This window comes from Centrocercus urophasianus, unplaced genomic scaffold (genome assembly GCF_019232065.1).
Source record: "Centrocercus urophasianus isolate 14NV4802_14NV808 unplaced genomic scaffold, USGS_Curo_1.0 seq_35, whole genome shotgun sequence".
NCBI classification, from domain to species: domain Eukaryota; kingdom Metazoa; phylum Chordata; class Aves; order Galliformes; family Phasianidae; genus Centrocercus; species Centrocercus urophasianus.
The window spans coordinates 6,354,158-6,379,448 of NW_024884922.1; the positions used below are offsets into that span (position 1 = coordinate 6,354,158).

Genomic DNA, 25,291 nt, shown 5'->3' on the forward strand with positions numbered 1-25,291 from the left:
GTTGTTCTGAGGCTACATAGAAAACGTCCTCTCTATGTCACCAAGATATTTCAACACACCTGTTAAAACTGACACACTTGTATTTAACACGCTTGTTAAAACTGACAAAGAACACTTACTTAGCAAACTAACAATGAAGCACTGAAGGCTAAATTACAAGAATACTCCATTTACTCTCATTAAAGACCTTCCCTCAACATAAATTTTATAAGCATCTCCAATTTACTACGCATATAAACCAACCAGGAGGTGGAGGACAAAGCGAGGATGTCAAAGAAGGATAAGTACCAGAGAGATTAACATTTTAGTCCAAGTATGATATAGGCAGAAATCCAAATACGTGATACATATAGGATGAAAACTAAAATGATTTTCAAGTATTAGAGCTGCAAGATTTCAAACAGCCTTCCAAAAGCAGTACAGCAGGAAGTTATTTCTAAAATTGTGCATCATCAGTTTGGAAAAGGGACTGCATTATTATACGGCAGCTTAATAACAACAGATTGAGCTCCGGGTGTCCCATCCCACCTGCTGTTCCTCTAGAGTAATCCATGGCAGTATGTAGCCTAGACAGAACTGAATCCTGCACTCAACTTCCACTCTCCAGGACAGCAAGGTAATAAAAATAGAGTTCTTACATGAGAAAAGCGTTTCACTGATCCCTCCATAAAAATCAACAGGTTTTTATATCACAGGAGCTACACGCCAGTACACAAATCCCACCAACAAGCCCCTAAAACTTCAGGTGAAGAAGATGCTGGGCAGCCCCAATAGCATGGCAGTGGACTAGGAACACACCTTGCTCTTGCTGCTGTAGAGCCACTGATCTCAGCAGGGAGGAACTGTTGAGCAACCTGTAGACATAGGACTCCACCTGTAACCGAGACAGCACCGACGTGTAGGAGTGCAGTGCCAGTGTCTGATGCACGTGCTCTGCTTTGGCTTCAAACAACTTTTTCAGTTCTCCCAACACGCTTCCATTCATCTCCACCGTCTGGTAGCGATGGTGACCTGTCACTTTGCACTGATCTGCACAGACACCCTGAAAAGAAAGCAGTTATTTCAAGTCAGTGACTCTGTCACTCAGTCAAACGTGCTTACAGAAAGTGACCCAGACATAACTCTCCCCTCAGCAGATTTCAAAGTTTACAGGCGTGCAAACATTTGGGAACATTCCACATATTTTTCACAACCACTGAACAATGAAGATGTATATCCTGGACTTTATAAAAAATGATTCTCACGAACCCTCAACAACTCAAAGTTAGAAATGAAATCAAATTTAGACATGAAGTGAGCTGCCTGTATCACTGACAGATGTGAACAAACTCAGATCCTTCTACTCACGGTGACTGTACATGATCAGCAGTTTATAGATTCCCATAAATATTTAAGTTTGATATTTTAAACTGGAACACGTTAAATCTTTTTAAAAAACTCCCAGAACTCTGTATTTATAGCAGCTTCCCCATAATTAGTTTAAGGTTTCTGAAATGAACTGCATTCATCTTCCCAAACTACAATTAGAAGATGAGAACAATCTTCTATTCTTCCTACCTCCAATTCTTCAGCTAAAGAAAGCCACGACACACTTCTATTATTCTTTTATGCAACCAGAAAACACACTTCCAGATCATGCACTTTGAAAGTTTGGTCTTGTATTTTTTAAACTATAAGAATTTTAAATTGGTATTCAGAAAACAACTACTCTGGATATACAATAAATAGTGAAGCAGGAGGGAATAAAACAGGCAGCAAGCTTAGCCAACCACAAAATGCACAAAAAGGATTAAGAGTGAAGCCAAAAGCACTCTCCATGTAGGAGCTTAACTGCACAAAGCTGAGAGTCCAGTGAGGTTCAGTGATACAGGTCCACTACATCCCAAGTAAAAAGAAGATTCCAATTTTCCCAGCAGACATCGCTCAAAATTAAACTCTGAGGAACTGCAAAAGAGAGCACTAGCTTTAGATGTGAACTCACAGGAGTAGTGAGAACCACCACACACGTAGATATTTAACACCTTGTAGCCATTTTGATGATGTGCTGGCTAGAAACAGCACAGGAGCACCAGGACAATTTCACTCACTCCCACAACAACCATAAAGTTCCAAAAATGAACTACACTGAATGAGTTTGGGGGGAACATTCCTCTGAAGTTCCTCAGATCCCCTCTGGATTGTAAGCAGCAATTCTACAGGACTACACGAGCACCACAGCAGTGGTGACTGTAACCACAGATACACACGTGGAGCAGCTGTTCCTGAAGGTGGATGTACATCATACACCCTGTGCTCCCAGTAACAGGGTCACATGCAAGACTGTATGACTCCAACTCCTCAACATCTGCACCTCTGACAGTGGGACACAGCCAGGAACGATGGCAGTGAAAACTATCACTACAGGCAGCAGGACAGATGGGACATCACCACTACGGTCATTCTGACAGTCTACAGACAGCCCTATCTTACTACATACACCTTCCATTTTCTGCAAGTATTGTGGCACAAACTTAATCCAACACCACAGGCAGAATTTGATAGACACAGCTCAAACACAAACCTGGATCCAAAAGAGATCAATAAAACAGATCCTACACCCTATACCTGATTTTATATCAAACAATAAACTGTCTTAAATTGCAACAGGGTGATACTCTGAAATTCAAAGCCGGGTTTGGTGGAAGAAAAAAGCAAAGTCAAACATTAATTTCAGAACAGTGACCAAAAAAAGCATTCAGAATCACATCCAGATAGTTATGCCACAAAAGTAGCTTCATAACAGCACCTGCACAGTCTTCTGCTCTTCCTTAAAAGTCCATAGCCTCCCCTTAATATTTTGGCAGTCTGTTGTCATAGCCTGCAGCTCCGCCTCCGCCAGCAAAAGCTGCTTCCGACAGCGCATGTAGTTGAGGAGCAGTTCATAAAACTCGTGCCTGTCCTGATGAGCAACACTTTCAAATTCCTCTGTGTAGGAGTCAACGTTCTCAAGCCATGAACAGGGTTCAAAAATTTTCAGCTGTTCTCTGGTAAAAGGCATGAGTTCGGGTTCAGTTGGCAGCTCCGGATAAAGCCTTTCATTGTGCAGCAAAGGTTTGACTGCCATTATGGTTGGTCTCTCATAGGACAACTCAGTGGACAAGTCTGGATAAACCGATTTCAACCCCAAGCGACGAACACGTGTTTTGGATTTCTCACAGGGCTGCGAGGGACTCAAAGGAGGCTTCTCTGAGAAACTGACAAGAGGACTTTTAGCATCTTGTACATTCTCAGTTTCTTTGCCCCTTGCAATGCCCACTACTGCCTGAGAAGCAGCTGCACTGGAATGAAAGGAACTGCCCAACGCATCTGAGTTTTCTGATCCACCAGCAACCACCTCCACAAAGCTGGGAGGTTTGTCCAGCTTGCTTTTTTCACTTTTCTCAACGTCCCCTCCACACTCCTCATGTGAAGGACCAGCTTTCCTCTCTCCTCCATCTGCTGAAGGCTCTGCAGCTATTGTCAGAGATCTTTGGCTTGCTAAAGTTAAATTATTGAGGGAGATGTCACACGAATCAGTCACAGCTTTTCCATGCTCCGCTTCATCGCTGAGCTTAATTTCTGTGAATTCTCCTGGTTGCTCCACTTGCACTTTAGTGGCCTGAGAAGACACTTCTGCCACAGGAGGGAGGAAAACATCATCAGGCTCTTGTATCTGGGAGTCCTCGTTACTTCTTTTCTTCTTCTCCTAGAAATTTAAAATTAATAGCATTATTAACAAGCAAATCCCCCTTCTTCACATCCCAAACCCCACCAACACTACCAAAAACACCATTAATCAACACAACTCTAAAAGCATCTCAACAGGTTAATTTTCAAAATAATAAGGTAAAAGGAAATACATCACACAGATCCTTGGTCTTTAATTGCCCTTCAAATATTGTGCATCACTGTTTGTTTGGGTTTTTTTTGGTCAACTCTTGAAAGACATTTCAATATCTCTACAATGAAAAGCCACAGACATCCCAGAACAAGGCATTCCACCAATTTATAAATAATCCACATAACAAAAAGAAACTCACCTCAAGTTTCATAGAATTACTTAGAAAATTATTTTCAAAAAGCCATTTCAGAGCAAAGATCTAGAATGCATCTTCTGATTACACCAAATACAACCCCTGAAATAATACCCATTGAAAACAGGCATCACAGACCAGAGACACAGCACAACTCAGAAGAGACATTAAAACTGTAACCAGTTATCTGATTTAGATTCCCATGAATCCAGTCTGATGTATCAGTAGCTTCCTTCTCAAAGCACAGCGTGGGAAATAATGTGGCAAGGGAACTCACCAAAGATTTTTTGCTAAGCGTAGACTTACAAGTGGTTTGTGTGGACTTATCCACTTAAAAGTGCTTTGCAAACTTAGTGACAACTTCACACAAACTTTCTCCAAGTAGCTGATAAGACTTTGCCTTATGAGAAGGCAAGGCCCTTCCGAAGTGCAATCTCAAGCCTACTTTGATTTTAACCATATGCTCACAGCTTCTTCACAAAATGGTAAATAGAGCAGCTCTGCTTTCAGACTGCACTTTCCATTATGCTAAAACCTGCAAACACTCCTGATCACAAAATACTTCTGACACTCTAATGCTATTGTTAGACCAAAAAAAACAAAAACAAAAAAAATCTTGTAAAATTTATGAAGTGCCTTTCAGTTCTTGCGTTCCAAAGCAAAAAAATGTCATCGTGTTAACAAGTTTTTCATCTGAGAAAGGATGAGATATATCAGGTCCTGCGCCAACAAAAAAAGCAAATCATGCATTCTGAGGTTTTAGTCTGCTTCTGAGGATTTATCCTTTAAGTCAAAAATGGCACCTGCTCAACAAACATGCCCTGTGCCTAGCTGTCCTCCTTGTCTAGCATTTTAGTGCACTGTTTTCAGAGAATGAAATTCAGTAATTCAGTGCTACTCCTTGGGATGCTCACAGATGCATGGTCAGTCACAAGTCTTCTGGTTTTAGCACCTCAGTGACTTTTTATTACACTGTTGTTACCAGTGCTGGGCAGGCTCAACTTTGGGGCCACCATAAGTTTCAACCCTCTACCTAGCAGCTCCTCAGCTGAACCAGCCTTTCTCCCAGCTTGCACACATTCTGGCTTTTTGTATCACAGAATGGCTTCAATTAGAAGGAAATTCAAAGGTTATCTAGTTTTCAAAAGATTACGACCGTTGCTAAGGCACAGGAATGAAACCATCCTTGATGTGATTTGCAGTTCAGGTTGCATCTCCAAACAACCCCATATGTTCTGTGATTCTGTGAGAATCACAGAAGGGCTTGGAGTGAAAGGAACTTTAGACCCAGTTCACACCCCAGCCTGGCCTGGAGCACCTCCAGGGATTGGGCAGCCACACTTCTCTGGGCAGCAGTGCCAGGGCCACACCATCCCTGAGCAAAGAATTTCCTACTATCATCCAACCTAAATCTCCCCTCTTTTAGTTTAAAATCATTTCATTTGTTCTGTCGCTACCAGATTTGCAAAAAGTGAGTCTCCTCCTGTTTATAAGCTTCTTGTCAGCACTGGAAGTCCCTCTGGAGCCTTCCCCTCTCCAGACTGAACAGCTTCAACTCCATCAGCCTGTTTTCATAGCAAAGATGCCCCAGCCCTCTGAGCATCTTGTGGATCTCTTATGCACCCACTCCCACATCACTGCATCCTTTTTGTGCTGGGGACCCCAGACCCGGACGCAGCATTCCAGATGAGTCCTCAAAAGGATGCTGACTGTAACAACTGCAACACAAACATCAGCAATGGGTCACATGCAACGCTGAAGCACAGTGTGTTCTCACATACAATGCTTCATTACACATCATCCAGGAATTGTTTAGCAGTTAATTACACCTGGAAGGGATGTCAAAGGGCAGTGGCCACAGCCGTCACTGCACACGTTTTTAATGAGCTGTCTGTCCATCACTTGTGATTCACTCCCTTCCTGGGAGAATGATTCCTCCAGACAGCAATCTTTCAACTTGACTGCCTGGCACAAATTGTTGAGCTGAATCAAAACAAAAACTATGACACGCTGACCAGTCCGGCATGGGGAAATGTCATTCAAGGAAAAAACCACTTCCATTTCGACTCAACCCTGAAGGCAGCTCCAGGAGGAACGAGAGCTTGCAGCAAGCAAAGGCAGGGAGCAGCGGTCAGAACGAAAGCACAGCCACGGCTGCAGCACCAAACGCTGAAAAGACGTCGAACACGCTGCCTCCTGCCTCCAGCTCTGGTCGTTTCAAAGCCCAGCCCGCACCAAAGCGCTGCCAACCACCAAGGAGCTCCGCTGGCCTGTAGGCACACTGCCAGCCCCCGCTACCCGGCGAAGCAAAAACCTTGTTTACGCCCTTCTGCCTTACATCACGCTCGTCACTCTCAACCTCCCCACGTCTCAGAGAAACTCCAACCCTCTAAGAAAGTCACCTCATCCCCGCCACCGATCCTACCACCCTACCTTCGCCTTGCCCTTGGGGCGGCCCCTCCGAGGGCCCCGCACGGCCTCAGCCATGACCCCACCGCTACCCCGGCGGCTGCGGGAACAACCGGAAGAGGAGCCGCTTGGCCCCGCCCCACGGCGGCGCGCTTGGCCAATCGGTTGCGAGGATGAGTACGGTATGCGCAGAGGGACAAAAAAAGAGAGAGGACGGGCGCGCGGGCTATTCGGAGGGGAGTATTTCTATGCGGGTAAGGGAAAGATGCTCGGCCACCCTACGAGGATACCCACTTTTGTCATAGAATCATAGAATGTCCCAAGATGGAAGGACTGCATCACTGAGCTCTCACACAGCACCACTCAAACCCAAACCCGGAGTCTGAGAGCTCTGTCCAAATTTCTTGGACAGCAATATTCAGCTTAACAGCCTCTACTGTACTTTGTCAGCTGAAAAATCCTCAAAAAGAGTTTGTGCAATGTGTTATGGAGTAGATAATTGCCATGCTAACCCTGTTGCAGCAGCAACCTGTAGGAGCTACGAAGGAAGCTTTGCTGCTTACAAGTGGTACAGTCATGTCCAGAATCTATGCAAACGTGTCTGATGAATTACAGATCCTATCCAACCTTCAAAAGGAAAAATTCAGCTGAAAAACAGAAAGCCAGGGAAAGCTGCCTTTCAACAGCTGGCCTGATTCAGTAGGATGCTTTGAAAGTGTATCAGCCTCGGCCCCGACAGAAAGCAAACAGGATATTGTAGGAAAAAAAAAAACACATCCAGCACACAACTCAGAATTGTTATTTTAAATATATATGTATTTAAAGAACTAAAACCACAACAGGTATATTTGTATACTTGAAAGATCAAGTAAAAGATTATGGAAAAAAAAAAATGAAACAAAACAAAACAAAACACAGGACAAACCATTTCTTTTACTGTACATTTCATTACAGTGTAGCAGGACAGAATTTAAAGCTCATTATGATACTTTCCACACGAGGAAATAATGTAAATCTATGGGACACAGAAGTCATGTGGATTCAACCTGAAGTTCATACAGCCAGCAGCTCTTGGTGTCACAGATTTAGACACAGCCTACCAGGACAAGTTATACCATGAGCCTGAAAAACAGCATAGCCTACCCACAGTGTAAGTCATGGTGCACCTCTGCAAAAGCTGCTTGAGAAACATAACTGAAACTAAATCCAAATTACAAGTTTGATCGCTACTAATGAAAGATTTTAGAGACAGGACAAAATGCAACCTCAGCTCTGAACACAAGCCAGCATGCCCAAAGCCTTGCACAGCTCCACTCAGCACGTTACTTTTCTGGAGAGAAGAAGGCTTCAGGCTCTCCCAGATGGTGGCATACTGCAAGAATTTGAAATTAAAACCTCCTTTAGACAGAGATAATATTCCAGTCCATTGGTCCATTGCCTTTCATTTTTTGCCTTTTCTTCCCCCCCCTCCCCCAATCCTGAGTATGAAGACAGGATATCCGTCCAAGCAGTCTTCTGATCAAAGGAGAAGATTTTTAGAAGGTACTTTCTACATGTATAAATAATTATCAGAGTCCTCAAACATTTTCTTGAAATGGAGAAGCGCTGCAGCTCTGTGTTGCTGGGAATAACTGAAAAACCAATTCTGCCATGCTGGCCAGACCAACAGTATCTTCTGCCTGAAGAACCTACAGAACAGGATCAGCAGAGTCTCAATCACAGATTCAGCTCAGACAAGAGCAAGAGAGCTGACATGACCATCCCTTCCCACTAATCAGCCCCAAGTATCATCCTTCTGAATGGTGGCTTTTCTTTTACCACCATTCTTATTTTGTAGCTGTGTCTATTATTAATCCCTTCCTTTAGTACTTACAGTGGCTATTAATGGTGTATCAAGCTGTAGCCATCAATTGTGGCATAATCAGGATCACCTAAAACAGAAAGCACAAAAATGTAGTAAGGGATTTTATGCAGGGCAAAAGCAACATGCACTGGCCAACAGTGTTAAAGGGATGGGAGCCAGGAGTGAATGGTGCTTAGAGAGATCAGTTGATTTGCCAGAATGCCAAAGCAGAACCTGTTTATTCTGAGTCTTGCTGCAGAATCCCATTCCTGAAGTGGCCTGGAAGTGATACAACTATTTAAACAGAGAAGAGCCTAAACTGCAGAGCCTGCTGAGACTCCAAGTTTGGGCATTCTAAGTCTCCAGAAATTCTCATGCAGAGGGCTTTGATCAGATCTTCTAGATTAAACCTTGTATCCAAAGTCAGTGGCCAACTTCCCACCATCCTTCATGGAGACTAGACTCATAGAAAGAGCTAGAGTGCAAGCAAGCCCTTTAGAAAGATCACGTTTGTAATCCTATGGGGAAGAACAAGATCAGAGAGACACTCTGTGGGGTCAGAAGCCCAAGGAACTCACCTGGCCCACTGGTCGGGGTGGGTAGAGGCCCCCTCCTGCACAAAAAAAAAAAACAAACACAGAGCTGAGGATCTGAGTGACTATGGGATCCCCTCATATCCAAGGGCACCAGCCCAAGTGCTCTGGTTCTGCAGGTCCCAAATCATCCCCCCAGAGCCCATGAGAGGGCAGAGCTTTGGCAGTCCTAGGCTTTCTGAATAACTGGTACCAAAGCAGGTCACAGCTTGCTCACCAACAGCAGTCTACTGCAGGAGAGGAAAACAAGCACTTTGTTGACAAACCATCCACAGGTGAGCCCCAGGGCATGCTTTTTCACATGCCTCCACCCAGGATGAGACATCATGAAAGTATAGTTGTGCATGACTTCTCTCCTGATGTGACAGCCAGAGGGAATACTCATCCTTGGCGTGAGACTTACGCCCTTTTTTTATTTTTTTTTTTTTGAGAGAGAGATAGCATAATTTGCAAGACCAATTCCAATTGCTCATTTTATGTGCCTTACCTTGATATAGGTACAGAAGCTGGACTTCTCACAGGAGTCACATTCCTCTGGGTATTGTAGTAGTTTTCATAAACAATGGGAGCTATGAAAAGGTAACAACAGCAAAGTACAGACCTTTAATTTGTTACCTGCCAACAAAAACATTCAGCTGTCCTTCCCCCTCCCCCCCCTTCTCTGTAGGAGAATGTTTGATTGGAACTTCAGTGTTCCAAAAAGTGGAGATTATCTCCAGGGGCTGCTGCTGCATGCCAGAGAATGAGAGGAGGATGTTACAAAATCAGTGGTTTTTGCATCCAAACTGATGTTGATGAGGACAACAGAGAGATGAGGAATAGAAGCAAGTCAGTGCTGCTTCAGGAGGTTGAACTGAGCTCTTACCTGGCGCCGAACTTCCAGTCTTGCGTAAATTTACAAAAAACTCAATATCCTTCTCAATGCTGCACATTTCTAAGCTTTTGCGGATTTCCTCATACTTCTGCAGAAAGAAAATGAAAAGCATTCCTATACGTCAGAAACCAAAAGGTCTTTTATTCAGTCAGTTGTCTCTCACATGGGGTGAGACCTGATCCTGTGTAATGTTTGGCAAGGTCACCTCCCTCTGCCTTTCATTTGTCTCATTGTTTTCAACCACAATTTTCTTTAAATAGGGAGAAGTGAGTGCTTTTGTGTGGTGTTGATGGCAGAGAGCTGAGGATACATTTTCATTCATGTTCTGCTTACTCACTGTTTTTCCAACTGCTAATATGAGAAAAGCTTGCACTCAGGAGATCATTCCTGTTACTACAGCCTGACAAAACTTGGAAAAGAGAACCCAGGTAGCTGAGCATTCAAAAGGAGAGTTCTCTGATCCAAAACAGAAAGAATGACTCACCTCATCATTCTGGACACAGCTCTGGGAGAGCTGGTTGACGTGAAGCCAGAGGGCATTGCGGAAGTAGCTGATGCGCTCACACTCCTGAGTCTCAAAGAACTGCAATGACAAGGACAAGTTGGTGGCTCCCATGCCAGTACAGTCATGAATGCAACTGAGGAGACTTATTGTTCACATGTCCTGAGTTGATTCAAGTTCACCTCTTAATCACATTTTGTTCCAAAAAGCTTTCTCTGACTAGCAGTAAAGAAAAGGGGTTGAGCAAGGACACCTACTATGACCCCACAGTCCACTATCCAGTAACATCTAAGATCCTCTTCTACCCCAACTAACATGAAAAAGATGACTATGTCAGCAAGGAACAAGTGGGGTTGATCTACTGCAGGGCAGATGCACATCTAACTTTAGATGTTCATTGCAGAGAGGTTGGACTAGATAGTCTTTAAACGTCCCTTCCAACTCAAATGATTCTATGAATCCACAAGTATTCCAGCTTGCCTAGAAGATAAACCATTCCTCTATGCAACCAGGTGTTTCCAAGCTGGGTGCTAAGCTCAGGAAGATCTCAGTGTTCTGCTGTGCTGGTGTGGAAGGAACCCTCTGGTCTTATAGTCCCAGTTGTCCTCTCACCTCCCTTCCACATATGCAGAGAAATTTTGAAAAGCCAAGGATGTATGGAAACAGAGGCATGGATGCTCCATGCATTTAGGGTGTCAGCATCCAAGACAGACGTTGCTAGGTGTTCATGTGGTTGTAGCCTCAAGTCAAGAGGTATTCAGACTTCAACTGTTTGAGCTAGATGATGGCAACACCAAGCATGCAAGCAGGTAACAGGCAAAAACGTCACCACGAAGTACCTCTACTCTGTTGGTTTTAAAAGGTGGTGGAAAAAAAAGAAAATGACGTAGTGGAAACCTTGAAGTGGTGGGATCTTGAATCCAAACAGTAGAAATGTGCAGGGTTAGCTGCAATACATCCCGATGTACGTGAAGGGAACACAGAGGCACTTCATCCCTATGTCCTGCAGCAAGGGGATGGATATCATGGGACCACAGTGCACTGTGAAACAATCCTGTGGCATTTACCTCGCAAGCCTTGATGTGCTCTTTCTGCCATTCTTCCCGGATCTTCTCAAGTGAAGTAATGCTCTGCTGGTAACTCCTGTCTATGAGGGAAACCAAATCGTCAACTGGTAAATATTAATTAAAGATATATATTTTTTGCTGGATGGTACCTTCTCCAGCCAACAGTTGCTGAAGGGGCCTGGAGAGAACCCAGTAATAGTGGGTTCTCTACGGTGAACAATTCACTGGGATGCAAAGCGCCACAGCAAGACTGAAGTCTTGTCTGGGGAGAATACAGGGAGTATGGTGGGGCCATATGGTGGGGCCACATGGGCTTCTCCAAGATAGGTGTTGCCTATTGTTTCTGAGGATCTATGGCTCAGCTTCCTTCTCCCTCCTCCCATCCCACGAGATGCCCCTCCCCCCTCCAAACCAGTATGCTGTGTCTCCACACTCACCTGAATCTTCCAGAGCTGATTTTGTCTGAGCCAGCTTCAGGAAGAGCTGCCAGAGATGGGAGAGAGAAGAAAGGTATAGGAGAGCCCTGGTGGATCACTCACAGCAGAGTAGTCCCACCAGGGAAGGTCAACAGCCCACTCATGCCATCCTAACCCCAGAACTGAGAGAAGGACTTGGGATAGGAAACCTGTGAGAAGAGACACTCCTTTCCCATGTTGCACAGCCAGCCACAATCCTTACCTTCTCCTGCTGCTTCTGTGTGACAAGGTTTGCGTTGCGGTGCACAGCCTGCTCTGCTTCATCCTTATCCCTGCAGCGCTGCTCATAGAGCCGCTTGGCCTTGGAGAGACACCAAATGGAGCAGGAATGTGTCAGCAAGCAAATGAGATGCAAATATGGCTGCATGCTTGTGTATTTTTGCAGCATTAACCCGTATGGCAAGAGACAGCAGTACGCTTGCATTACCTCCATGGTCTTCTTGTACTGCAAATTCCTGTTCTTGTGAATCGCCTCCATTATGAGCTCTATCTGTGAAGACAACAGAACCAGAGTCAGCATGGCTTAGGAAAGGAAGAGTCATGAACCATATGATGGCATTACAGAACGATGGCTGTAAGGACCTTCTTCTGCCTGGAATTAGGTACTCCAGTGACTTAGAATCATTGAAGGTCTTGGCTTGGAAGAGGTCTTAAAGATCATCTAGCCTCAATCCAGCTGCCGTGGACAAGGATAACAACTCTTCAAACTTCACAAAACCCATCCAGAACATTTATCTTTCTATACTCCTATCTAAACTTCCATTCTGTATGTGGAGAAGCTGTACAAATGAATAGTAAAAACATGTAGTACTGTATCACCTCCATGGAGTCAGATAGAACTAGCAAGCTCACTCACCTCTGCTAAGTCCTGATCAGCCTCTGGTTCTGACAGCTTTTCCTCATTTTCAATCAAGGGAATCTCAAGCCATAAGAAGTTAAAGAGCTTACAGATTTTACCAGGCACTGTGTAGATCATACAACACTATCTACACATCTTAAAAGATTCCTAATTGAGGCTGGCATTAATGGAGGAATGCTTTCCATCTCTGTCCCTTAAAGAACCCTGAAGGACATTGGTGAGAATGAGGAAGTCAGAGGTTGCTGCACACTTACAGCATAGTTACAACATGTAGGAAGGAGCTCAGAACATTTTCACCCTGATGGGCACAAGGACACAAAGGGATCTGTGGGACACCAGGTGAGACAGTGACCTGCAGTGAAGGTGCCAGTGCAATGCCTGACCTTTTTTCGATGAAGCTTTTGCTTTTCCCTGAATTCCTCCATTTTCTTTGCTTCCTCCCGTAGAGTTTGTGCCAGCTGGATGTGACCTTGTCCCACATTATCTATCTCTGCAAAGGAAAAAAAAAAAAAAAAAAAAAAAAAAAAAAAGACTTAATTGTGTATGTGTGTGCATATATATCCCGAAAATACTGTGTTTTTCAGGCCAGATTTCTTGGTGAGATCAAACTGACTCAATGACCCACAGTCCGATCTCATCCATTTCCTTGCAGCTGCAGCAGTGCTTTCAAAGCAGCTTCCAAGCAGGGTCTGCCTATGCAGGGAGTGTTTCACAGTCATGCTGCAGCTTGTATTTTATTTAGGAAAATTCATACTAAGAAAAGCGATTAAATGAGCACAGTTGCTTTCCCTCCTCATCCGAAATAATTCAGGCATGTTTCAGCACATCACACCCTACAGCATCAGTCTGAAGGAAGGCTAGCAGAGAAGCACTTTGGAGCACAGAAGAGCTATTGCTGAGTAAATCACTGGCTCATGCTCAGTGCCACACTGAGCAGGTCCAGCAGGAAAGCAGCCATGCCATGAAACATCCACCCAGCAAGCAAAGCAGCTCATTTGCAGGTAAGACAGGCTGTAGCTCATGGTTCAACACCTAAAGCTGTTCCAGACTCAACTATTAATGCCTCAGCTGCTGGAGGACTGATTTGTTAAGGATATCCACTCAGGAACATGGCAGCTAACAAATGTGGCCAGGACAGATGGTGGTGGATTTGCAGCTGCCAGATTTTGGCACAGGATAGCAGAACCCTCAGAGTACAGGTGCTGGCTGCATCCTCTCCAGCAGGCTGCAACGCATGGTGAGGAGTGGACACTAAGATGGGCAAAGCATAACCATTTTAATCCTTTGATTACTGAACATCTGTGTGAATAGGGCAAGGTGAGCCAGCCCCAAAAAAACTCAGCTGAACTCTCAATGAACGGCTCCTGGTGCCACACAACTTACAAGCTGCTGCTAGCTCCAAAAGCCCAAGTTATCCCAAAAAGGAATCATCATGGTTCCACTCTGACACCCATGCCTTGGAACACTCTGCTCCAAACTCCATGCTCTGGGCTAAGATGGACCAAAAGGACAGCCTACATCTGATCTCATATCATACAGTTTTGGAGATTTCTCTGCTTCTTCCTAAGCTATAGCCCAAAGGCTTCAGCACTGCCAAGTGTCTCAACACATGAAAAAGAAGAATTACTTACGTTGCTTGAAAGCATCCAGGGATCTCTTCAGGGTACTGAAAAAACACAGGCAGAGCATTAGAAGAGATCACTACCAGATGCAAGTGCAAGATTCAGTGGTGACAGCAGAGCACTTCTGAACTGGAGAGCAAGTCCCACACTCAAGAGCAGAGAGCTCAAAACAGGTTTATGTACTGTCCTTACATTTCCAGGTTTCTATTTATCAGTGAGAATAACACAGTTCACTTAATTTGACCTTACACCTTTGTCCTGAACACTGGATGCTACTAAATGCTGAGTTTCAAAACAAACGTTATTAGCAAACTCCAAAATGTATCACTCAGAACACATGAATATTTTCCACACATTGCATGAGGTGAGTGCTTGGAAATATGAGGAACTTTTCTACCTGTTAAAAAAAAGGTGAATCCATGAAGATTTCAGAGAAAAAAGAAGAAGGAAAAAAAAAAAAAAAAAAAAAAAAAGTGGCAGCCCAATATAAAACTCTAAACAAATGGCCAAGGAAGATCAAACCAAAATAACAAGCAGAAGATGCCAAGGGACACTCATTGAGCCAACCACAGCAGCCACAATATCCATGCAGGGTGACAAAGCACTAGGTTTGAATGTTCACGTGGTTTGACTTGAGGAAGTACATGGACTTCCTTTTGGCCACAGAAAGGTTGAGGAGAAAACCCAAGGCCTCATGATCCTTGGACACCAGCCTACTTCTCTCCTGAGTGCCCATGACACTTTGGTTGGCCTACATCTAGTGGGAAGTAGGTGAATTCCAACTTGGTTGCTAGAAAAGGCAAAGGCCAACTCACTATTCATTCACAAGACTGATTTCTGAATATCTGGCAATGTCCCAGTGACATCCCAACGCTATTTACTTCCTCTCTGCCTCCTTCCTTCTCCCTCTTCCTCATTCACTGTTCCAATTACTGACACCTGTGGAAGCAAAAGCCACTGGACTCTGAACTTACTTCAGCTCCATCTGACCGCAAGGCTTCTTCTTCGATAAGTTAATGAGCTCTTTGCCATATTTTTCTTCTATAACTGCCCTGTTGAGGAAAGAGACAAATGAGAGAAAAACCTCATTTCAGAAACCAAAACTTGCTTACAAGAGCAGAAGGAGTTTCATAATCACGTCCCTCACCACACATAATGGAACAGCGAGTGTGCAGAATATCCCAGGCTGTCACATCAGAGTGACAGCATGGACACTTACCTCCCAGACCACCACAAATCATCCTGGAGCTTGCAGTTTGTTTTGTCTGCACTCAAGGTCCTGCCAGCTGCCCTCCCTGTATCCCTGCTGCTGATAGGTATAACCACCACCTTCCCAAGGAATGGAGAACTAAGCAGATGCTAGATGAATGCAGCCACGTAAGCCATCAAAGTATTTTTATCTCTGTTTTTCAATGGGAACAAGATTTGCACAATCACCTTCTCAGCATTTTGCCCATCAGTATCTGTCAGTCCATCTATTTGAAGTATTTATTGCTTGACTTCAGCCAAATGTGACTGAATGAAACAGGCATCTCATAGACACTCAGCTTCCCTACACTTGCCTGAAGTTCAGCTTGGATGTTTCAGCTGTTCAAAACTTGTGCACTTTTTGAAGCCAGTAGATATGCTCTCCTGCCTACCTCTGGTCCTTAAAGACAGCATCTGAAAAGGCCAGACCTTGTTGTGGTAAAGTATAAACATCTCTGGGAAGTTGCATTGCCCTCACCTCTTGGAAAAGAGGGAAAACGAGGAAAACCAATGTGCTGTCATTTAAGAATTTGCTTTAAGTTCTGTACAGATATTCAAGGCTACACTTGCTTGGTCAAATATAGATATCTCCATCTGGGCAAGATGACCTTGATGTCCATGGTCAGTGGAGAGAAACAAGTACTGCTGGTGACTTGCATTAGAAGGTCTCCTGGAGGATGGGTTGGAGTAGGACAGAGCTGGATGGAACTGAACGGTGTGGAGTTAAATAGAATAGAAGGGAGCTGAGAGACCTACAAAGATCAAGTTCAACTGCCTGATCACTTCAAGGCCAACCAAATGAGATAGGTAAGCTAACTATCAAGATCGCTGTAGAAAAATCCTGAATTATTGTAATTTCAATATTGACAGCTTGGAGAAAGCAAACGTGAATACAAGACTGGGGGCAAAATAGCCTGGGACAAACGTGGTGGGGAGGCAAAGTAGGAGAACCTGCCTCAAGGTGTCTAATGAATCTACATCTACAAAGTCAACAACATAGACCAGTGCATTTGTGTAAGAGATACAGACATTTTAGGAAGCTGTTTGAATACTTCATATGGATGGACTGACAGATACTGATGAGCAAAATGCTGAGAAGGTGATTGTGCAAATTTTATTCCACAATTCTCTGAGGGTGGGCAAACAAAGGAACAGACTGCCTAGAGAGATTCCCTATCAGTGTTCAAGAGACATTTGGATAATGCCCTGAACAGTATGCTCCTGGACTTTGTGACCAATGCCATCACTGCCTCTCAAGTGAGGAGACCCAGGTATAGACTTGATTCCTCAGGACCAGCTGTGCAGGTAAAGGAGAATGTTAAAAAAGCAAGTTCCTTATGAGTCAAAAATCAAAGATGCTTTAAGACAGTGGACAGTTAAACATGATGGAAACCAAAATGAGAATACAAGAAATAGAAGTAGTGTCACTGCCTCATTTTCCAGATCCAACCAAACCCACTGTCAGAGAGAGCTCCGTACCTTTCTTTCAGAAAGTCTTCAAACTCTTTGCAGTTCTTCCTGCCATCGTTCAAATGTTGAATGATGCTGTCATAGCCAACTGTGCTAGTCAGATCCGTGCTCTGAAAACACAAGAATGGGATTCACATGCCTGTTAGTGCAGTCCATGACCGCTGGCAACTCCACCAGCACTGATATGACAAATGGCTCTGCTGGGAGCAAGCACGCCTATAAATTACATGAAATATTGTCTTGTTCTTTCTGGACTGGGTGAGGGTACAGGATGAGGGAGCTTGTAAGCATGAGGGAAATCAAATTTACACAGGTAGATAGTGATAGGACGAGGAAGAATGGTTTTAAACTAAAGAAGGGGAGATTTAGGTTGGATGTCAAGGGGAAGATCTTTACTGAGGGAGTAGTGAGGTGCTGGAACAGCTGCCCAGTGAGTTTGTGGAGCCCCATCCCTGGAGGTGTTCAAAGCCAGGTTGAAAAGGGTCCTGTGCAATCTGATACAGTGACTGATTCAGCATCTGGCAGCCCTGCCTGTGGCAGAGTTGGAACTGCGTGACCCTTAAGGTCCCAGCCAACCTAAGCCATTCTATGATTCTGTGATGAGAATGGTGATCACAGTTTGACAGAAGCATAGAATGGTTTGGGTTGGAAGGGACCTTAAAGCCCAGCCAGTTCCAACCCCCCTGCCATGGGGAACGCTGCCACCCACTAGATCAAGCTGCCCAAGGCCCTATCCCACCTGGCCTTAAATTTGGAACAAAGCACAGCTCAGTCCTACTACATTCTATTGATACTTCCTCAGCATCGTTGGCCCTGCAATGCACTGTGGCCCCCAAAAACTGCTGCAGCACTTTCCCTTCTTCCACCTTGTGATGTCTGACCTCCCTGTGCAGTAAAGGACTTGAGATATGCCCCAGCAGATTCGGATTCTTATAAAAATGCCAGAATCTAGATGGTTTTCAGGAGAAAAGGGACATACACAAATCATACAGGTTTAGCCTGCAGACACAATTAAAAACAGGTTTCATGGCCACATGGACCCAGGGGACATCTCTTAGGAGCCTAACTATTAGCTCTAATTTCACAAAATAAAATACACATCATCAGTGAGCTACAGGCTTCCCCCACTACTCACAGTGTGTGGTTGCATCCAAGCAGCACTGCTGCAATAGCTTTCTCTGTGGCCTTGTGAAATCCAACTGACACTCCCTCACATCAGTTCAAAACACCACTGAGAGACCACTTCCCTAAGCACCAAGTCCTTCCCACACACTGCCCTATGGCTTTTAACATGTCACATAGGGCTATGAGAGGTCCTCAGTCTGCCACCCATCACCACCAAACTCAGAAGTCCCAGCCCTGCTGCCAATACACGCTTCCCATGAGCTTCTGAGGAATCACTGCTTTCACAAATCACACGTATTTTATTCTGATGGTTAGTAAAACAGGTATATACATGTATTTGTGGCTGAGCAAAAGGTGCTGCCTTCTGTAAAAGCTGTGTGAAAGATCACGTGAAGGAACAGGGAAGCAGGCTGCAGAAAGGAAGCAATGGCAAGAGTAGATACAAAGCTGTGAGAAAGGAAGCAAAAGCCACAAATAGTTACTGTGAAGCTTAAAGAGGAATAACGGCAGGATGGAGGGATGCAGGAAGCGTTCCAAGCCTATATGACAGCAAGCTGATAGCTGGTTGTGAAAATGCTGACAGCAGAGAGATGGATTTTTCAGGAATTTGTACCCAGAGCAAGAACTGAGGAGGAACGGGGCTGATCTTTGTGGTAAATGTAGGATTTCATCACTGTGGACTTCCTTAGCAGTCAGGAACTTAAAATCAGTGGCAAAAAAGCAAGAGAGAAAGCAGAGCTGGGGTAGAGTGGGGCAGCAGGAAATCCCCATGAATTCCAGGCCAGTCTTAGTCCATACAAGAGAGAGGGGGAACAGAGGACATTCTGAGATCTCCAAACACTTTCAGTTTCTCTACTGAGCACAAACCTCCCCCCGTAATGAGCTTATTTCTGAAAACACACAACCAGTTCTCAATTTAGGTCACCTCTTTGCTAATCGGATCTGCAAAAGAAGGAAGCGTGCTTGCACTGAAATGGCTTTTCAAGACAGTTGCAAAACTCAGGAACATCCTAACTTGGCCTCCTACCCCATTTCAAAGGAAATAAAATAGACACAGAAGGGGCTGTGATGGAGCTGGGCTCGGCAGGGTCATATGCAGCAGCCTTTGGGTAGACATCAGCATGGAAAGAACACAGAGAACCACCATGGTGCCCTTGGGAGAGCAGTGAAAGAGGATAGGGAATGCAACGAGGACAAGGTTTAAAGCCATGATAAACTAAAACAAAAAGAGCTCTGGAAAACCAGGGTAGCACCAAGCATTCACCAAACAACGTTGAGAGAACGTTGAAAGTCCTCACCCCCACAGCCCACGGAATCCTTCCAGTTTTTCGCAGTAATAAGGCACAAGGCTGTATGAGAGAAGAGGCTCCCCATAAGAAGGGGAAAAAAATAAATGGGTGTTGTGTTGTTGTCATCTAAGAGAATAAAAATCGGGCACAAATTGCTGCAGCTGCTGTGTTGTACCTTAAACAGCATCTTCCCAGCAGCATGACACCAGGCTTGCAATGCTGAAAATGCTGGTGAACAGGCAAATCATTGAGCACCTGCTGTCAGAAATAAGTTAACCTGAATGGCTTGAGCTTCTTGCACTTACCAGGGTTTTGCCACATTCTTAGTTTCCTACATTCTCATTTCTAAGTAGGAGAGATGTGGGTTTGAAGGCTGGACTATTCAGTGGAGAATTGGTTGGATGGTTGGATGACAACACCAAAAAGTTGTGGTCAGTAGATCTATGTCCAGGTGTGGGTGGTGAACAGTGGTGTCCCCGAGGGGTCTGTCTGGGTCTGCTGCTCTTCATCATCTTTATCAGGGACACAGATGATGGGATGGAGTTCATTCTCGACATTTAGCAATGATACCAAGCTGAGTGGTGCAGTCAAAAACAGCAGAAGGAAGAGATGTCTCCAGGACAGGCTGGACAAGTGGACCCACATGAATCTCATGAGATTCATGGCCAAATGCAGGCTGTTGGAGTGGGGCAATCCCAGATGTACCTGCAGGCTTGGAGAAGAACTCACTGAGAGCAGCCCTGCAGAGAAGGACTTGGGGGTCCTGGTGGACAAAAAGCAGGACATGAGTTTATAGCCTGGAAGGCCAATAATGTCCTGGGCTGCATCAACAGAGGGGCGACAGAGGGCAGGAAGGGGGTTGCCCCCTTTGCTCTGCCCTAGTACAGCCCCATCTGGAGTACTGCATCCATGCCTGGGGCACCCAGAGCAAGTAAATTGTGGTGCCGTTGGAATGGGTCCTTAAAAGGGACAGTAAGGTGATCAGAGGGCTGGAGCACTTTTCTTTTGAAGAAAGGTTGAGGAAGCTGGGCTCATTCAGCTTGGAGAAGAGAAGACTCTGGGAAGACCTCATTGCAGCCATCCAGTACTTGAAAGTGAGCTTTTAAGTAGGAGAGAGAGTGATTTCTTTTTTACACGGACAGACAACGATAGGACAAAGGGGAACAGTTTTATACTAAAAGAGGGCAGATATAGATTAGATATAGAAAGGAAATTAATTGCTCAGAGGATTGTGAGGCACTGGCACCACTACCCAGAGCTGTGAGTGCCCCATCCCTGGAGGTGCCCAAAACTATGGATGGGTCCTGGGCAGCCTGAGCTGGTTGGGCAGCCAGCCCATGGCAGGGGTTGGAGCTGGGTGGGCTTTAAGATCTCTTCCAAACCAGCCATTCTGTGATTCTCTGTCTGGAGTAAATGCACCCCTTGGGTGTAATGGGTAGGTTTCTGTCTAGGTACACCAAACCAGAGTCCACATCCAGTGCAGGGTCTGCAAAGTACAAGCTCCCACAGCATTAACAGCAGATGTGCTATTTACAGGACAGCCCATGGAAACTGTGAACAGATGATTTCAAGGTGACAAAGCAGCAGCTGATGCTTCCCAGATCCACAGGGCTTCTGAGGAGTGGAAATTCCCATTCCTGCCTTTTTAGGTTTGTATTATACCCCCCAGGCTCTCAAGGAGGAGTTCACATGGCCAAGAGCAATGCCAGTGAGGAGAAATAACACAAGGCTTCACACAGTGAGAAATGTGAGGTTCACAATGCAGCAAGGGTGGAAAAGTGACACTTCTCTTCTAAAAAGTGTAGTGTTTCAGACCACTGTGAAGTTATATATTAATTATAACTAAATATTAATATTGCTCACGTATTTTCAGCTTCTTCACATCAATCCCCAGACTCCAGACGCAAACCTTATGCGAACAAAGGAGTGAGAAAAAGAGCTGCTCGTGGACCACTGCTTGAAATACTCAACCACATCTGCTCTGAGAAGCACTGCAGAAGCTAGATGTCTGCTTTTGTTTTTAGAAACACCGAGCAATACGCGGCCGTGCCCCGCTTGCTATGAGTGATCTCAAAGTTGCTCCTGGTCCTGCAGAGGTTGCTGAGACCAATAAGAACCTTTGGGAGGATTTCTGCAGGGTGCAGAAGTAATTGAGCCTTAACCCGGAGAGAGGCTCTTTCGTGCAACATGCAAAAGAAATGAGCTTGGTCCCACGGGCAGCAACGTCGCATTGCAACATGCAGTAACACCTGCGTGGGAACAGCACTGAGCACACAACTGAGTCGGCCACACTTGCTGACCTAGAGGAAAGGAAAGCAGTCTACATCACTCCAAAGCGCATTTTTCCCCCATGGCCTAGCAGCCCACACGGATACATACCTAAAGGCAAAGTTTGGCCAAATTTCCCTTTTTCCCCCATGTCGCTTCATGAGAAACAAGTGCTCTCGTGATACCCAAAGCTTGCTGCTGAGCTGCCCAAAAGAAGCTGCTATAAGAGGATTGGGGAGAACTGGGTTCTTGTAATGGAAAGCATCAGAATGAAAGAAGAGAGTTTGTACAGTGAAAGAAGAACAGTAGGCCACAACAAAAAAAGAAAAAAAAAAAAAAAAAGGAAAGAAAAAACAGATGAAAACAATGGTGTGCTTGCTCAACTCTCAGAGATCACTGCAGACAGAGCAAGAGGAAACAAAGAGCATTTCTGGCATGTTCTTACTTTTGTAGGAGGCTGCAGCAAGCATGGGCAGGACAAGGCACGGTGCAAGCAGGGGCATTTGGGGCAGCATGCAGCTTCAGCAGCTCCTGGGGTGCCAAGCCCTTGAAGGGAATTTAGCACCTTATGCTTAGACCTAACAGTGAGCAGAAAAACAGGGGAACGAAAGAAAAGGTTCAAGGGCAAATGGGGCTACCTTTTTTTTTTTTTTTTTTTTTTTTTTTTTTGTGACCCCAGAAACAAAATGACATCCTAAATCATGTAGCTGACCATGCGTAACATTTGTTCATACACACGACATGGTGTTCCATCAGCTGGAGTACTGAATCCTCTCCTTCTGCAGCACCTCTATCCTGCACTGCGTCCTGGGGTAGCCACAGCCCTCCCCAAAACCCACCCTTTCCCACCCAGCTGTCCTGAGCCCTGTGTAATCCTTCACTTTGGCGAAGCAGCATTCTCCTTCCTCTTCCCTTTTTGCCTCAAGCATCAGAGAAAAATCACAGGAGGAAGTTTGCATTCTCTCTTTGCATTACAGCAAACAGAACCTTTATCAGCAGCCTTGCACCTGGCCAAATTTGGGCTTTTCTGCCCATTTCTCACCCCTTCCTTCTTCCTTGCAGGCAATGTAGATACTGCTGTGGTGCTTGTAGGCTGTTTGGCTGATACCTCATTTTTTCGAGCACAAAGCATTTCAACTTGGCGTGGCGATGATTTCCCCTGACACAGAGCATCCATTGGCATCAGACAGGCACTGGGGCAGCATTTCCACCACAACCACCCTGTCTGCCCTCCCTTGTTGCACATGTGCAAAACAAAAGGGGCACTCTGGAAATTTCTTGGCAATGACTGGCTAAGAAACAGCTGCCATACGCAAAGCTGGCTTTAATTCCCCAGGCAGTTTGATATGCATATTGATGGCTCTGCATTAGCTACTTCGCTCATGGTGTTGGCTAAAATCACCACGCACACTTCCTCAGCACCCTCACCTACCCTAATCTCAGCAGATAGGGGCTGCTCCCTGGACATCGCCCTCATCTGCCGTTCTGATAGGCACAGTCCCAAGAGCTCAGACTCTTTGGCACCAGTTTCTTAATTTCTTGTACCCCGTTGAAAGCTGAGGCACCAAGGGGAACCAAACAGCCACAATACTCTGCAGCAGATAAACACTTTTTTGGCACTTCTCGTGCCCAAAAGCATACTTCAGACTCAAAAGAATAAATCACAGCTTCCCCCAAGCTACGACTTTTCTTCTGCAGCTCATCAGCAGCGAGCCAAATCAGCTCCCAATAGAAGCAGCTCACCAAAGGACACTTTTTGACAGCAGTGTTCTCAAATAGTTCACAAGCAGTCAGTTATTAACATCAAACCTTTGGTCCAGCACCAACTTCCTCCAGCCCTGCAGAATCAGCCCACACGTTGTTAATTCAGCTGCACAGGGCAGGTTGCAAAGCCACGGCACTGAGTGGCTTTCAGGTGCAAGTGGATAAGCAGCACCAGCCAAAGGATGCCCACAACCCCTCAACCACTCAGCGGGCTTCAGGTCTGCCGCCATCAACAGCTCAGCTTCCTCCAGGGGCTTGAGCCAGTGTGAGGACAGGATGAGCCCTCAGGGCACCAGGTGTCCTGCTGCATGCCCTGGGTCGCTTTAATGTTCCCCCAGACCCCAACTCACCCAGAAGTGGTCCCGGAACCAAGCCTCCCTCATGCTGCTCCTGCTGCCAGCACCGCCGCTGCTCCCAGCACTGCCCCACCCCACGCCCTCCCAGCCCGCTGCGTCTGCAGGCACAGGAAAGCCTGATTCAGAACCCACAGCGGTAACGTGCTGCCTCTGCTCTGACAAAGGGACAACTGAGATAGCCCTGTGAGGTTAAAAGAAAAAAGGAAAAAGAAAAAAAAAAAAAAACAAAAAAAAAAAAAAAAAGCATTTTCCACTTACATAATCTGCTGACTTGTGACCCAAGGGCCCTGTTGTGAGCATGCAACGAAGCTGAGATTTATAGCAAAGCTTTCTCTTTCAGTGCCCATGTCTCCAGTTTCTGCCCCAGCAGCAATGTCACGTCTGTTTCAGATGTGTAAGGTCCACGCTTCAGGTCAAGGCTCTGAAGGTTTTAGCAATCTGATAACATATCAGCTGTGGTGCAGTCTGGTTTCTTGAAAGCACACTAAAATCTGCGTCCCAGAACAAATTTCCTCCTTTCACGTACACACTTTCCAACTGATTTGATAGCACTGGAAGAGCACATTTTGAGACAGGCAGGTACACCCAAGTGAGTTGAGACAGAAAGACTGCAGGACAGAGCAGCAATGGTCAAAGCACTCAGGGCAGCAGGCAGCTGTCATCATCAGCGCGGCAGCAGCCACACATCACAGCTATGGCACGGCTGGGCACCGCCTGCACGTGGGATCGGCCTTACCGCAGTGCTGACAGCGATGCGACGCTGGAAATAGGGGAATGAATACTTCCACCAGAAGAGGGCCCAAAGCCCGCAGTGCTCGTCAGGAGTCTCCAGCACAACCCGCGCAATTTCTTTACCTCGCAGCACCACCCTGCGGCCACAAAACCCCATTGAGCTGCTTGGCGCTTCCCAATAGATCCTTCCATTCACTGCCAGAGTTGGAAGGGAGTTTCTCCCCACTCCAGCCACCCGCTGGGATCTCACACCTCACGTCTCCAGGAAGTCAGGAATGGATGTTCGGCAATATAACCTCTCCCATGTCACAACTGAAAAGCTTATTTTGACAGAACTGGAGTGAACCAGAAGACCACATTCAAATCTCTAGATGTACAGCTGCGTCCTGAGATACAAGGAAAATAATGTTGAAAGAACACCTCTGAAGGCCAGCCACCAGGAGCATGACTTTGCAGTTCTAAAACATGCTGTACTGTAGCACAGCGTTAGGCTGTTAGTGGACAACACTACGAGGTGCAGGCAGCCACCACACACGCCAAGGAAGTGTGAACAGCTTCACAGCTGTACACTTTCTGAAAGTTACCTGGAGAAAAGGAGAAAAGCTGCACAAGCCAACCACAGTAGTCATAACAGAAACTGCAGTCAGCCACATAATCCTACAAGTAGTTTTTATATAGGGTTTCATCCTAGCTTCATCCCTTCAACAATTAGATGTCTCCCAATTTTTCCAGGTTTCCTCGA

The 25,291-nt window shown here is 45.5% G+C and overlaps 2 protein-coding genes across 2 annotated transcripts in view; both read right to left on the reverse strand.

Annotated features, from left to right (window-relative positions):
- The window catches only part of EPG5 (ectopic P-granules autophagy protein 5 homolog), a 50,104-nt gene extending 43,542 nt beyond the window's left edge, over positions 1-6,562 (reverse strand). Inside the window, exons 1-3 of the mRNA XM_042831201.1 lie at positions 6,486-6,562; positions 2,786-3,724; positions 799-1,042 (exon numbers count right to left, since the gene is read on the reverse strand). Coding sequence (XP_042687135.1) covers positions 799-1,042; positions 2,786-3,724; positions 6,486-6,539 — 1,237 coding nt within the window. The 5' untranslated portion in view covers positions 6,540-6,562. The remainder of the gene's footprint in view (positions 1-798; positions 1,043-2,785; positions 3,725-6,485) is intronic.
- A 741-nt stretch (positions 6,563-7,303) lies between these two features.
- On the reverse strand, positions 7,304-23,878 carry PSTPIP2 (proline-serine-threonine phosphatase interacting protein 2). The gene is made up of 15 exons (XM_042831194.1): positions 23,812-23,878; positions 17,025-17,125; positions 15,272-15,349; positions 14,307-14,341; positions 13,059-13,165; positions 12,244-12,306; positions 12,019-12,117; positions 11,778-11,823; positions 11,341-11,420; positions 10,256-10,354; positions 9,763-9,859; positions 9,385-9,466; positions 8,883-8,917; positions 8,335-8,392; positions 7,304-8,149 (listed from the first exon to the last, which is right to left on the reverse strand). Exons 1-14 carry the CDS (start codon positions 23,842-23,844, stop codon positions 8,343-8,345), a joined length of 1,005 nt encoding a protein of 334 aa, XP_042687128.1. The 5' UTR covers positions 23,845-23,878; the 3' UTR covers positions 7,304-8,149; positions 8,335-8,342.
- Between the last annotated feature and the right edge of the window lie 1,413 nt (positions 23,879-25,291).

Bases quoted from the DNA above. Each gene is read 5' to 3' on its own strand.
- PSTPIP2 (XM_042831194.1), bottom strand. From the start codon at position 23,844: ATGAGGGAGGCTTGGTTCCGGGACCACTTCTGG. The intron at 15,350-17,024 runs GTACGGAGCTCT...TTTCCTCAACAG, and splicing joins GAAGACTTTCTGAAAGAAAG to GGCAGTTATAGAAGAAAAAT. The intron at 9,467-9,762 runs GTAAGAGCTCAG...ACCTTTTCATAG, and splicing joins GACTGGAAGTTCGGCGCCAG to CTCCCATTGTTTATGAAAAC.